Here is a 15,751-nt window from a genome sequence, read left to right on the forward strand (position 1 = left end):
GTGGCTGGGGCGAGGGTTGACGTGGTGCGGCGGAGTCCAGGGCTCCTCGCTTTGTCCCTGTAGGGGCTCGTTCTCGCGAGAACGCCTGAAGGCACCTAGCTACAGTTGCCATGGAGGGGCGCGGGGAAGGCACGTAGAGATGGGGACCCTGCTGTATCCGGATGGATACTGCCGCGAGCACGACATCCATACTCATTCTCTGGTAGATGTCTAGCAGATCTTTTTGGGAATTTCATCTCAGAGTAACAAGAATGTCACCCTTGCGTCATCTTAAGGATGAGAAAACATAGGTCCCCAAAGGGTAAGTAGAAGTAGATTATAACTCAAGAGGGGGAGAGGAGATGGAGGAGGGAAAGCTCTTCAGAGGAGAATACCAAGTAATGAATGTGTAGGAGAGATTATATAAATAGAAAACCACCAATTTGGAACCACTGTAGTAGTAATTGATTCAGGCAAAAAAAAATCAATAGATGGTTGGGTAGGATATTGCTATGGTTTCAAAGAATCGCCCATAGACTGCTTACCAAGAGAAAAGGGTACCTTCACATCAAGAAATTCACCCTTAACTAAATAACCAAACTTAACTTCACCATGGATGGTAGAGAATGACGTTATGTGCCTGGCGATGTGTTGCAGAGAAGAACACAAAAGATAATTTTCTGGCCAAACTTGTGTAATTGTCCCTATTCATCAGGAAAGAATCAGACAAACCCGAAATGAGGGAACGTCTACTCAAAAAAAAAAAAAAAAAAAAAAAATCGGTTTCATGGTTTGGTTGGTTGGTTTGTTTTTGGAAGCTAGTGGGCTGTTCTGCATCAAAGGAGACAAAAGAAAGATATGACACTAAAAGCAATGTGTGATTCTAAGTGGACCCTGGATAAGAAACAGCTCTTGAAGAACATTATTAGTACAATTGGAGAAATTTGAATGCAGATTATATTAGTATTGTAACAATGTAAAATGTTTTGAGGATGATGTGTTTTGATTATGCAGAAGTGACCTTGTTTTTAGGAGATACATTCTGAAATATTTAAAAGTATATCTGCAACTAACTCTCAAATCGTTTAGAAAAAAAAGAAAAACCAAATGTGACAAAATGTTAACAATTGGTGAATCTAGATAGAAGATAGATAGATTTTCCTGAAACTTTCCAGTAAGTTTTTAAATTTTTAAAATAAAAGGGAGAAAACAACACCATAAAGTCTGGATTTATCATTATACAATACAGGTTGATGCTTGAATCAATAGGCAAATACTGTTGCTTGTCTGCCATAAGGCATTTCAGTCAATGGGAGATAAGTAAATTAAATGCCCCTAAGGGACTCATAAGGTAAGACTTGGACAGATATCTGCTAAATAAGACAGAATGTGATAACTGTCATAAGAACAGAGCAGTATAACTTGGTAGCCTAAATAAAATGAACTTTGGAGTCAAAAGAGGCTGAGTTTGTGTTCCAGCTCTGTCAACTCTGATCTTAGGCAAGCAACTTAGCTTCTCTATATCTGTTTCCACAGCAATGAAACAGAACTAAATGATATGTACCTCATGAAATTATAATGGATATTAAAGGTTGTATTCAGAGTTCATAATCTACCTGGCAGATGGAAAATGTTTAGTAGTTAATAACATGAAAATTAATATGAAATAGAAGTTTAAAAGCTGTACAAGTAAAACCCATATTTATTCATTTGCCTATTTGGCTCAGACCTGACCTTTGTCAAGTACAGCAGGCATTAGAAGAGCACTTTAGGAATTTAGCAGCATTCTTTCCTTGTCTCCTGTTTTTCAAAGTTTTGTCTTCTGAAAGGACCTGACATGACCAGTCCTAGGTCATCCAGAGAGATCTGCTCTCTCTCCAACAAGTGAAGCAGGAAGGCAATAAAAGAAACCATTCCAGAAGACAACTGCTGCAGAAAGGCATCCTTCCTTTGCTCCCTGTCAAGTTAGCTAGATCGAGATTAAGAGTGACCATATCAACACTCTGGCCTTCACTACCTCAAAACTGCAGTTGGTTCTCACAAATCCTAGTAACATAATCTTCTGTACCTATGGAATTTTTATAGAATTTTAGAGTAGAAATGGACTTCAGACTCCTTCCTTTGAGAGACATGTGCTAAGTATTTACTGTGTACAGGGCATTGTGCTTAGAGGTAATATTTGAAGAAACTTCCCAAAGTGGCAGAGTCATCAGATTGAGAGGCCCAGAGAGATGGTATCTCCCCATGAATGGGTTCACAGGATCCAGGTCACCTGCTCAGATCATCAAGATAACTTGCTGATCTGCTTATGTTGCCTTTTATAATGAAAAATCCATAAAGTTAGCATAGATATATTCTCAGAAATTTTAAAAAACAGCTGAGAACAGAAGTACTATTGTGAAGTTTTGATAGCTCAATGACTCTAAGGGTTAAGAATACTATATGATTCTAAAGCCAATGGTGTTAATTTTCCTTCTTTATATAAAAAGGGCCCATGTGCTTCTTTTCAAGGACTCCAAAATTCTGATGAGACCTGAAGATCCCTTACCTACTGAACTGATGCTGATGGTATCTTTGAAGAGAAGAAGGCACCTTATAACAAGGAGGCAGCTGAGCACAGGAACACAGCAGTGCCAGCACCTATTTGAACCTGGGAGGAAACTGAAGACTTCTTGTAATGGTTGTAATGGACAAGAGGGGAATGGCTTCCACAGCAGAGGGAGAGCAGAATCAAAGACTTATTTCATAACCTTAGAGTCCACTCACCTCAAGGAAGTGATCATATGTTTATGCCCAGATTTATCATTAATTGCTTAAATAATTTAAAGTTGCAAAAAAATTTAAAAGACTCTAAATGGCTAACATTTAGAAGATTCATTAAATAAAGTATACTACATCTATATTCTGGGTTATGATTCAGTCATGCCTGATAATATTTGATTATCCAGGAGAAAGCCTTGGCGGAAGGGGAAAAAAAAAAGGAGGAAACAAAGGTATAAACAAAGGTATATCTAGTATAATCAGTGTGTGTGTGTATGTGTGTGTGTGTGTGTGTGTTGTGATTTCATTTTAAGAAGAAGCAAGGGAGTGATAAACATCAGTGTCTACCTCCAATGGGGAAACAGTGGAACTTGGCAGAGGATGCTCACAGAGTAGATATGGGCACAAGTAATGACTAATTATGGAGCTGATGATAGATGAAACATTGCATATTAAATAAATGCTGCATGTATATATGTATATGTAACTGCATAGAAAAAAAAAGAAAATTGGGAAAATTTACCAAAGTCAGACAGTAACTATTCTTGCTGAATCAGAGCATAAGTTATTTTAATTTTCTTCACCCTTTTCTGTATTTTCCAAAATTTCTAAAATTTGGAAATATGTATTTCTTTTATAATTAGAAAAGCTTGACTTACTTTCATAAGGTGTGGAAGTACCTAGATTTATGAGAAGGAGAGTGCTGTTCCTTGGGGAATTTCCCCCAGAAATTGGGAAATGTTTCTGGAATCACACATACCTGGAATTTACATTAGGCTTTCTGATTGGCCCACTTTTGGCCACAAGAGGGAGCAAGAAGACAAGGTAAAAGTCAAGCTAAACCTAAAGGGCCAGTTTCCTATTGAGTCAAGACAAAAACCCTACCCTTCCTCTTACTCCCCCAAACCTGATCCAAGATCTTCTAGATTCTCATAGTTGTGAATCAGGATTGGATAGAGTGTCTGGGGACTTTATATCAAAGTTAGAGTCAAATTTGAGTGTCCAAAGGAGCTTCAAATGTTTATAAAGTTATGATAAAAACCAGTTTTCAATGTACCACAGGTTAGAGTAGACCCTGGCTGACACAACCAAAGAGTTATTTAATCATAAGCACTTCCTAGTGAAGTATCATTTACCCAAAAGATCGGAAAAAAGATGACATTCCTACAGTTACATATAACCTAAGAACAACAACACAGTTCCCTGTGATTTTTTTATTGAATATATATACCTATATTCCAATCGACTTGATAAGTTTGGGGATGGACTTCAGCTCATGAGCTATGTAATGTGGTATGGAGGGAAGAATACACTTTGGAACCAGAAAATGTTTAAATCCTAGGTCTGTAACTCATAAGCCATGTGACCTCGGGCAAATTGCTTGATCTCTCTGAACTCACAGTCTTCATTTTTAAAATGGAGATCCCCAGAATAAACTCATGGTAAGATGGGGCCCACCCAGAGGGAGGTTTCAGCCACAGACAGCTTTCTTTGGCGAAAGTCCTAGGGAGACTTAGACCACACCTGAAAGCCTGGAACAGAGGAGCCATGATCATACCCAGTGACTCAGATATACCACAACACCAGGAAGATGGAATAATTAGGTGAAGACTCACCCTGAAGTGGGAGTGGTAATGGGGAGGGATATTAGAATCATGTAACACCCTCTAACACACAGGGAAATTAAAAGCACAAGCCTCTTTTCTCCAGTAGGGGATTCCAGAGCTCATGTTGTACATAGGTTATGGGTAACGTTAATCTTTTAAAGTTTGCTTTTTCAGATTTAGGACTCTAGCAGATTTGAAGTGTTCTAATACAATGGGGTTCACCGCTTACTTTTGAGAAAAAAATATAGACCCAGTTTGGTCTGCATCATGGCGGAACATATTTTGTCAATTGGGAAGAGGCTGCAGACCTGGAGGATCCCTCTTTGCTTACTCCTTCCATGAAAAAGTCTTCCTAGGGCTTGTGGACTACCTGGTAATGACAGCCTCTGCCCCCAAGTCACACACAGTGTTGCTGTGGAGCTTACGGTCCTTGCCCACCTCTACAACCCTTCTAGCCTTTCATGCACAAGACACCACTCCAGACTAGGTTCCTGGAGACAGTGAATCACAAGCCCACATAGAGGAGGCCACCATCCCAACATAGGCACCAAAGGGCACAAGGGACAGAACTAACCATCAGCTTACCATTCCCTTTAGGCTCAAAATGCCACCAGAACATCATCAAATTTGAGAGAATATTTGTATTGAAAAAAAAATGGGAAACAATAAGTGGGGTTACAGGGATATAATGCAAAGAAAAATTAAGGAAATGAAGAGAATTGAGGCAAAAAAGGCTCAAATGATGGAAAAGCATACAGGAGATAACAGTAGAAATGGAAGATAATGAATTAAATGGAAAAAATTGGAAGAGAGCTCCGCTTAGTGGAGTAGTTTCTGTCCTCTTTCCAATGTGCACCTCCTGGCATAGTATTTGCTTTTAAGCCAATAAAGAGAATAAATCAAAGGGAACTCCAGGAAAATGCTTTGCTTTCTAAGTTGTTACTTCATATGGGAGAATTTCATAAAGTTGTAAGACTGAAAGAAGCCTCAAGAATTTGGCCCTGGGCTGGGGTTGTGGCTCAGTAGTAGAGTGCTCACCTAACATGATGAGGCACTGGGTTCAATCCTCAGCACCACATAAATCTAAAATAAAGGTATTGTGTCCAACCAAAATTTAAAAATAAATATTTTTTAAAAAGAATTTGGCCATGAACTACTCTTGAAATATAACTATAACTCGGAGTTTTTATAAAACACCAAAAATGTACATGCATACTCTGTGGAATACTGCTGGGACACACAGAGACTGATGCAGGATGCCACTCACAGAGTACAGAGCAGCATCGACCCAAGTCCACTCAAATGCACATCTGTCCTCCTCTCAAATCACCAACTCCTTCACTGAAAAAGTGAAGAGCAACGTTTGCCAACTACTATGTATTGAGACAGGGTCAGTTTCTTCTCTTGTCACTCCCATTGCAATTTGTGTAACATACGTCAGCTGGCTTGGCACAGAGAAGCAAGAGAGGGAAGGGTCCCCAGGACTAGGGTGAGGCATTCAGGATTTATGAAGTCACAAGAAATAGCATCAAATCCCGTTTTAAACAAAAAGATGGGCCAGGTGCAGTGGCACACACCTGTTATCCCAGCAGCTCAGGAGGCTCAGGCAGGAGGATTACAAGTTCAAAGCCAGCCTTAGCAATGGCAAGATGCTAAGCAACTCAGTGAGACCTTGTCTGTAAATAAAATACAAAACAGGGTTGGGAAAGTAGCTCAGTGGTTGAATACCCTGAGTTCCACCCTTGGTACCCACCGTCCCAAAAAGTTGACAGAAACCATCTTTGAGGAAGCAATGTCTGGGGAGCCTGGTGCTATTCCCAGAGAGATGCCTGGTGTCGGGGGAGGAACCAAGGCCATTTATGCTAGAGAAGGAAGGTCCCTAACAATGCCATCTTGCACCATTTCCAAGGCAGTTACTTTTACAGAAAATATGGTAAGAATAGTGCCTTATGCAGCTGGGCAACATGGGGACAAGGCACACCCCATCCTAAACTCTTGGAAAACTGGTATGGGAGAGATCCCCAAATCAGGAAGAACTGAGGTTAAGAGGTGACATGACCTCTCAGATTCCCTGCTTTCCAGCCTATCCTGTGCAACCCCCACACTTTGTTGCAAGACACCTGACAAACTCTTGCTCCTCAGCATTTGTACATGGTTTGCTTTACCTCCTGACCCAGGTAGGTAAAAGGTAATGATTACATCAACTCTGTGATTATATCCTGCAGTCTTTGTCTGCTCCCAACATGCCCTTTCTCATCTCTGATTTTATTGAACATTTCCTGTGAGATTCTGCCAAAGATCTGCTTGTTTCAGTTACTTTGATTTTTCTTTTAAGAAAAGTAAAATTTATGGAAATCAAACTGGTTTTGACATTGAAACCATAACAAATAAAAGTTTCCATTCTGTGAATATAAATCATCAATTCTGACACTGCCTTTGACTTGAACCATAGCAGCTGTAATTTGGGAGAATACAGGTGTCAGCTGTCAGACGCAAGCCTACAATTCTTATCTAGGTCAGGAGACACCCAGAGTGTGATCAAACATACAGTTCTAAAACCAGGACCTTTGGAAATTTCTTCTGGGCATATTTGTTTCCTCTAAGCTTACTCAATAATGCTCAATTTTGGTGTTTCATTGGTCCAGGTGTTCGCTACAAAACTAAGGATCAGTTTGAGATTTTCAATTAACCCATAATCCTTGCCAGGGGGCATCAAAATGGCAACATCTTGGCCAAAACTGCCCAGGAGTGCTTCCCTTGTTCTACAGTGAATGAAGTGGCTTTTTCAAAAAGACAGCTATGGTTCAAGATGCTGCCTACTGCTCAAGGGGTCCCTGTTGTGCTGTTGGTGTGGTTTGCATCCAGTGGAGTAACTCAGAAGCAGAGATGCCTTTTTAAGCAGAAACATTTTTTAAAGCTTTCATTTTCTTCCTTTATTCCTCTCTGTCACCCTCTTCCCATTACCTCTAATCCCCAGAAAATTGAGATGCAGCTTGTGACAGTAGACGCTGCCAGGAGGGCATCTCGTCTTCTTTATTGCCATCCTAGCTGAGGACTGTTACCGATAGGCAAGCAGCCTTGGCAAATTTGAAAATATATCAAAAGTCATTTTCTAGGGAGTACTCCACCTACCTACACCCCTCCAAGTTGCTCTGACCTTTGAGAGACAGAAATAGTTTTTTTTTTTTAAGCATTGTACAAACAACTATTGAAAGCCTGCTATGATATGGCCATGTGATTGCTAGGTGCTAAAGATTATATGATGATGGAATATTCTAGCCTGGAAAATTGACGAGTGACAATTGCTTAGAGTTTTATGAGTGCTAGTTACCCCACCAGGCCCTGTGCATGTATTCAGACACTGAACCCTTAGAATATTGTCTTCTTCAGTTAAATAGTGCTAGCTGTACAGTTGAAGAGATTGCAATCTAGGAAGGTGAACTAATTTGCTTGAGGTCACAAAGTTTTGTAAATCCACTCATTTATGCATTCTTGCATCACATAAAAACATTTATTATGTGCCAAGCACTCAAAACATGAGAATATAAAGATAAATTAGCTATAGGCCTGCCCTCACAGAGCTTAACATTTAGATATAAAGACAAATAACAAGAGTTTTGTAAGTGCTTTGATAGGCATATGGAGGCACAGGGGATGGGAGTGGAAGGAAGCCCAAGAAGGGAAGCAAGGATGGGGACCAAATAAGGTCTGCCTGACTCCAAAGCCAACACTCATTCAGTGCTGACAAAGAGAGAGAGAGAGAGAGAGAGAGAGAGAGAGAGAGAGAGAGAGAGAGAGAGAGATTAACTCTTCTGTTTCTGGGAGACAAAATGGAGATCTCTATCATTCATGCAAGATGTTAGTTAATCTTATACTTCAATACTACATATTCAGCAAATACTTGATTATTTGAATAGCTTTTCAAGGCAAACTGTTGTCCTGCCTCCCCCAACTTGCTTTCTAGCCTAAAATCCCAGTCCCAATCCCATGACCCCAAATTAGAAATGTCAGATTTATCCTTGGCTCCTCCCTCCCAATCACTTCCCACACCTATACAAAATGGTGTAGATACAATTTCAGAACTCCATCCGTTGTTTAGTTCTCATTGCCATGAGTCACTGCCAGAGATTGGACCTCTGCATTGTCACAGAGCAGTCACAGCTGAGTCTTGAATGACCTCCCTGCATCACCTTTTATCCACCACAACCTCAGTTCCACACTACCACCAGCACCATCTTCCTAGAAAGCAAATTAGGGCATGCCATTTTCAGGTTCAAGTATCATTCTATGGCAAAGAGAATAAAATCTAGTTTACTTGACATGGTTTATCAGGTGTGTCACAGTCAGCCTCATCTTGTCACCCCATTATCTGCCCCAGCCACACAGAATCTCTCACTAGAACCTACATACACTTCCCTGCACTTGTCAGGACCTGGGGTGAGACCAATCCATGCCTCTCAACCTAGCAAACCTCTATTCAAAATACAGCCCACAAAATACAGCCCAAATATTACCTGTTCTGTAAACACATTCCTTTATTTCTTCAGAAGATCTAAATCATGCCCTCCTCTGTATTGATATGTTGGTAGGTCCTCCAACTCTGCATTTATTTTAATGTTTATCATAATATACACAAGTCACCCATCCATATGTCTTCTGTCTGGACTCTGTATACTCAGAGTTTTCATACATCATTTCCAACATTGAATACAGGTTCTACTACATCCTTAAGATTCTGTATTGTGTTACAGCATCTCTTACCAGCCCTTTTGTCTGTATAGCATCAGTGGCCTTTGGTACCCTGACATTTTTTCTGCATTTAGGCAACAGGAAGTGGAGAGACTCAGCAGACAGGGGACCCTGGGGCTCTCGCCTTTATCCTTGGTCATAATTGCCCAACTTCAAAATAAATTCTGTACCATCCCTACTTGCTGGCTTATCACATTATCAAAGGGTGTTTGATGTTGTCAGTTTAAGTGATTTTAAAAAAATAGTAGTTGACAAAGAAGGAACTCCCAATGTACCACATGAGCAGTACCAAATAACACCAACGAAAGGAAGAGAGCCAAGTAACCTAAAGGCATATTTCCCAGTTCAACTCTTGACCCACGTTGTGCCTTACTCAAAGTGAGAAATGCAGCATGGGTCAAGTGCTCCATAGTAGAGTGCTTGCCTAACATGCATGAGGCCATGGGTTCCATCCCCCGCCTCTCTCTCTCTCTCTCTCTCTCACACACACACACACACACACACACACACACACAGCAAGAATATTCTCATTACACAGAATGTCAAGATCCAAGACCAGGGGCTGATGTGAGGTTGTCCTGGAAGAAGACCTGGTAAAACTAAGGTTGCCACTTATAAAAATGGTATAAAAAAACCTGCCTTTTTTAGATTTTAAATAATATCTTACCTGAGGTACTGGGATGGATTTATCCTGAGAATATAGAAAACAATGAAGAGAGGAAAATTTTGACCCAGATCTAGATTGTTCTACCCTTAAAGTACTCAAAGCAGCAATACATGACTTCTCTGTCTTTCTAGAAAAAAAAAAAATCAGATAGTGCCAGGCAAGGTGGCACTACTTCTCGTGCAGCTACTGGGGTGGCTGAGGCAGGAAGACAGCCTGAGCCAAAGAGTTCAAGCTCAGCTTGGGCAACATAGCAAGACCCCTGTTTTAAAAAGAAAGAATTTAAAATCAATAACAAAAAGACTAAAACAATTTTTAAACATTCAAATTTGGAAAATTGGAAATGCATGAAATTTCATCTGGAATCAGCTGGAGACTTAAAGACCAGTTCTGCTTATGTTAATTTAACTTAATGCAATACAAATTAAATATATTGTTCATAAAATGAATCAAAAACATTCTAATGATCTGCATAAATCTATATAAAATGGGCTTTCTGTGGTTTCCACCATCAAAAATATTTTTAAATGGGATTTTTATATACCCCATTATTTTCCTCATTAAATATCTCTGACTTTAAGCAGTTCAATTTTCATTGTAAGAATAATTTCCTTATTGCCATTTAGTCAGAACAGGCACTATTAACGTTCATAATTATTTTTAAGCTATTGAGATTTTTACATCCAGATGCCAGAGCTAATTGAAGGCATTTTCTCTATCTGTCCACACTATCTGAAACAGTTTAAAGCTTCTCCGAAAATTTGGTAACATTCGCTTTTGGCATCTTCTACAGCATATTGGCCAGTATGATTCATTCTTTCTTTGAGCACAATTAGCTGTGAAAACAGATCTTAGACTCCCCCCACCCCTCCCCAAAGGATTATTGAAGGTCGGAAATGCAGGTGATTATCATAGTTTGCCTTTGATACAGACATCCTGCTCTCCTGCAGGCCCTTTGAACTAACTTTGATATGCAATAATTAAGAGGGATTCAACCCCTGGAGGAGAAGCCGCTGCAGCCCTGCCTCTTGTCTCCTTCTATCTAGTCCTTGTTTTGAACTATTGATCAAACAGATTTGAAAGGATTTGTTGAAGCCTGTGTGGGGTAAAAAGGAAGGAAGCGAGGAGAGGGAGGAGAAGGATGAGGGGGCACATCTGGCTATAAATAGTTGCAGAAAGAACCTGTTGATCATACCTGCTTCTTCAATTTCATACACCTTCCGTAGGCAGAATTGCTTCTCTTTCAGAACAGGGTTACAGGCGACTTGTAGTTTCCAGCTTGGCAGAAGCTCTGCTGTGGGTTTGGAGCATCCCAATTTGGGGGGACACGCAAAGTGCTGTGAACATCAAGGAGACCCCGGGAAACTGAAGGATGGTGCTGATGGCCTTGCTGGGACTCAGCTGGTTCTGCTCGCCCCTGGGAGCTCTGGTTCTGGACTTCAACAACATCAAAACCTCTGCGGACATGCAAGGGGCTCGGAAGGTGAGCACACCTAGGGTGAAAGCGCTGGCACTTGGAGGTGGGTGATGGGTGTTGCACTCAGGTTTAAATAAGTTGTTCAAATTAATGTGTGAAATAGCTTATCTCAAATAAAATAAATAAATAAATAGCTTATCTTAATAAATAGCTTATATTAATGTGTGAAATAGCTTATCTCATTAAAAAATTAATGTGTGAAATAGCTTATCTGAATAGATTGTGGAATTGGGAAGGTTCCCAGGGAGAATCCAATTGCCTCAGCATTAACTTACTAAAAGAGCCAAGTGGTTTTTCAGGACATTCAGCTCAGGGAATAAACTAACATTTAAAAAACTCTACCGTGTGCCAGGCTTTTATACACAATATCTCACTTAATCATCCCCACAACTTGAGATAGATTCACATTTACAAATCATAGATGAAGAAATAAGACTCAGAATGTTGAGTAATTTAACCAAGACCACATTGCCAGTAAACATGGGGAGGGGTATAATTTAAATGCAGTAACATGATGCATTGTTATTGTCACCATCTTGCTTCACAGAATTGTTTTAGGGATACATAAATGGTGGCCTTGCTGGGACTCAGCTGGTTCTGAGTCCCAGCAAGGCCACCATTTATGTATCCCTAAAAGAGCATCAACTATGGATGAAAAAACCTGATCTATGGTATCTTTTTCTCTGTGCAAACGAATGAGGCATCACTAAAAATCAAAGAACTGTTAAATTGGGTAAGGATCATTGAGACAATAACTGATTCAAGAGTAAAAAAATCAAATAAGAATGCTACAAATGCCAACTTTATATTTAACTGAACTGTAGCACAGCCTCTAAAGTTGAAATATAAATTAGACACTTCATAGCCATCTATAAGACATACATAGGAAAACATTTTCTTCCCTTTTCACAAAGAGAATGAGGAAATTAAAGTTTTGGAAAGTATGACAATTTTTCAAACATAAACAACCTTTGCAGTGCCAAGGTCTCTTTGCAGGTGATTTGATCTCCCCTTTGTGGGAGAAAACCAACTACACTGAAAAATTAAAATTCTGCCTAAGTTTTAAAAAAAATTTTCTTTTAATTGTAGATGGACAAATCCTTTTATTTTATTTATTTAGTTTAATGTGGTGCTGAGGATTAAACCCAGTGCCTCACACATGCTAGGCAAGCACTCTACCACTGAGTCACAATCCCAGCCCCTGCCTTTGTCACAGCGTTCAAAGTGCTACTATGATTTGGCCTCCTCCATCTCCTTAAATAAAGCCATCTTACTTCTTGTTTGATTACCTAGCCTTGTGACAAGTTTTCCTTCACAGGTTTCACAGTGCATGTCTGACAAGGACTGCAACACTAGAAAATTCTGCCTCAAGCCCCGTGATGAGAAGCCATTCTGTGCTACATGCCGAGGGTTGCGGAGGAGGTGCCAGCGAAATGCCATGTGCTGCCCAGGAACACTCTGCATGAATGGTGAGCAATCAAAAACCCAGCAGGACTGCCTTGCTTCAGTCAAGTGATTTATAAACTGAAGACAGCAATGGAATCTCATAGACTAGAAGATTCCAAGAAAGGCACTCTAAGGGCTTCCTAGAGTCATGCTTGAAATATATTTATACAGCTGTCTCTTCTTGATGAAACAAAATAGTTCATCTCCTGGCAAACAACTGTAGCCAGTGCCTTGGAATGATGATTTTAAAGGAAACCTTCAAGTTAGAATCATTCAAATTTTTCTATTTTTCATTCGGATTCTATTAATTATTTAATTACCTTCTTTGACATATATCAGCATGTAAATATTTAGTGTATGTCCCAGATATCTAGAAAGTTATGTATAACTGGAAGACAGAAGTGATGCCAAATTGTATAACAGCATAACTAGCATGTCTGTTTTTCTGTTGAAGTTATTAACTCTAGTGCCACCTGCTTGTCTCTCAGATGTCTGCACTACAATGGAAGATGCAGCCCCAATACTGGAAAGACAGACTGATGACCAAGATGGCACAGACACAAAAGGAACAACTGAGCATCCAATGGAGGAAAACAAACCCAAGAGGAAGTCAAATATTAAGAAACCACAAGGCAGTAAGGGTAAGAGAGCATCATGAAGGCATTTTTGTTTTAAGAAAAATATCTTCTCCTTCCAGTCTCATAAGAAAAGGCTGAAACTATTCTTCTCTGCCTTGGAAACAGGGAACGTGTCTTGTTTGTAATCTCTTTCCATAAGAAGTTGCAGAGAGCATGCAAGGAGCAGTATAAGGTAGTCAGTAGGCCAAGAGGACAGGAGAATGGCTGTTAACAATAGACTGGTTAACAAGAAAACCTTTTATTGAGTTCAGTTTGACACACATACACCTTTTTTTTTTTGGTCCCAGGGATTAAACTCAGGGGTACTTTACCCACTGAGCCACATGCCCAGCCCTTCTTATTTTTTATTTTGAGACAAGGTCTCACTAAGTTCCTTAGAGATTTGCTAAATTGCTGAGGGTGGCCTCTAACTTGGAATCCTTCTGCCTCAGCCTCCCAAACTGCTGGGATTACAGGCATGCACCACCATGCCTGGCAAACATACAGCTTTCTTCTGCCTATATGGTAATTTAACAAGTCGTAGTTTCCCTTTTTAGATCCTGAGGATATAAAATAGAAATGAGAGTAGATGCATTAAATTTTCAGCCTTGTACAAAGTTTTTTTTTTTTTAAAGTTGTAGTCTAAAATTCCTCTCTAACATAGCCAGAATGTTTGAAAGTGGTAAACTGGCCATTCTTATTTGTATCTTCAGATTAAGTAGGTCCCTTCATAAGTAATGAAGGGTCTCTCCATACACTATAAATCCCACCTAATAAAACATTGCCAAATGATATTTCATTTCTCAAGACTAGAAATCCCGTTTTCCCTTGATGAATGTTTTAACTTTATACGACAATAAATGCTCAGATGGACTGAGATTTCCACTTCATTGTTGCTTTTAGTGTGAAAATCTAACTCTATATGTCCTGAAGACTATTCTTATTTTTACTTTGTGGCCTTCAGTTCTAGATCTCTAATCTTGTCCCATTAGCAATTCGCCTACATCCAGCTTTCCCCCACTTACCACTAAAGTTCATATCAATCTTGTTACAGGACAAGAGGGAGAAAGCTGTCTGAGAACCTTTGATTGTGGCTCTGGACTTTGCTGTGCTCGTCATTTTTGGACTAAAATTTGTAAACCAGTCCTATTAGAGGGACAAGTCTGCTCTAGAAGAGGACATAAGGATACTGCTCAAGCTCCAGAAATCTTCCAGCGCTGTGACTGTGGTCCTAGACTATTATGTCGAAGCCAAGTGACTGGCAATCGACAACATGCACGGTTAAGAATATGCCAAAAAATATAAAAAGCTGTAAACACTTCAACATGAAGAATTTTCATTGTCCTCAAGCAGATTCTCAGACATTAATTTTAAAGTGCTTCCATACAAATCTCTCTTAAAATCAAATCTTTCAGCAACAGAAGTAGACTGAAACTAGAGAACTATGAGATGATACATTGTGATGAATGGAAGCCATCTTTGGCTTTTCATCTGATGTGATTCTGTAAGTTAAAAAAAAAAAAAAAAGAGGGGCTAGATTGTGGCTCAGCGGTAGAGCGCTTCTCTCGCATGGGTGGGACCCAGGTTCGATTCTCAGCACCACACAAAAGTAAAGGCATTGTGTTGTGTCCATCTACATGTAAAAAATAGATATTAAAAAAATTTTTTTAAAAAAGAATTCTGATCTAGTGACTCAATTAGTTCAAATAAATTTTTTTTTAGAAAAGGAAATAGTATACCTTAAGGTACACAGAATGATGGTTTGATATATACTATATACATAGATGACTGATTACCATAGTCAAGCCAATTAACATGTATATCCTCTGCTGGGCTCAATGGTGCATGCCTATAATCCCAGGGGCTCAGGAGGCTGAGGCACGAGGATCATGAGTTCAAAGCCAGCCTCAGCAAAAAGTGAGGCACTAAGCAACTCAGTAAGACCATGTCTCTAAATAAAATACAAAATAGGGCTGGGGATGTGGTTCAGTGGTCAAGTGCCCCTGAGTTCAATCCCTGGTACCCACTCCCCCCACAAAAAAAAACACATTCCCATAAATTTTTATGTAATTCCTAGTGCAGGGCTGGTACCTAACAGTATCTTAGGGGAAAAATTAGTGATGGTACCTGACATTAAACAAATTCTCATATCTTACTAGGGAAAATTATCAGAGCAAATATAGCAATTTTCTTTAAAAACTCTATTGTTTATTTCCCTTCATTTGTTGAAAGGGAAATTATATTTCACCACAAAATAATTTATGACAAAAAAATAAGACTCAAAGGTAATAATATCTTCTGTTTGGATAGTCCTTTGCAAGTTACAAAGCATTTTCACATATTCTGTTTTCAATAACTTTCCTAACCATTTGATAACTTTTCCTATTTTATATTTATCTAATGTTTATATTTGAGAGCTAGAGCTTTCAATAAATGTTTTTACTTATACATT

The 15,751-nt window shown here is 39.4% G+C and overlaps 1 protein-coding gene and 1 long non-coding RNA gene across 2 annotated transcripts; both read left to right on the plus strand.

Moving 5' to 3' along the window:
• The first annotated feature begins 33 nt into the window (after positions 1–33).
• On the plus strand, positions 34–2,879 carry LOC117794829 (uncharacterized). Its single transcript, XR_004618704.2, has 2 exons — positions 34–301; positions 2,491–2,879. It is a non-coding gene; the product is annotated as an uncharacterized lncRNA (long non-coding RNA).
• An 8,252-nt stretch (positions 2,880–11,131) lies between these two features.
• On the plus strand, positions 11,132–14,604 carry Dkk4 (dickkopf WNT signaling pathway inhibitor 4). The gene is made up of 4 exons (XM_027939231.1): positions 11,132–11,242; positions 12,555–12,705; positions 13,171–13,323; positions 14,354–14,604. Exons 1-4 carry the CDS (start codon positions 11,132–11,134, stop codon positions 14,602–14,604), a joined length of 666 nt encoding a protein of 221 aa, XP_027795032.1.
• Positions 14,605–15,751: the final 1,147 nt, after the last annotated feature.

Source organism: Marmota flaviventris, chromosome 3, assembly GCF_047511675.1.
Source record: "Marmota flaviventris isolate mMarFla1 chromosome 3, mMarFla1.hap1, whole genome shotgun sequence".
Lineage (NCBI taxonomy): Eukaryota > Metazoa > Chordata > Mammalia > Rodentia > Sciuridae > Marmota > Marmota flaviventris.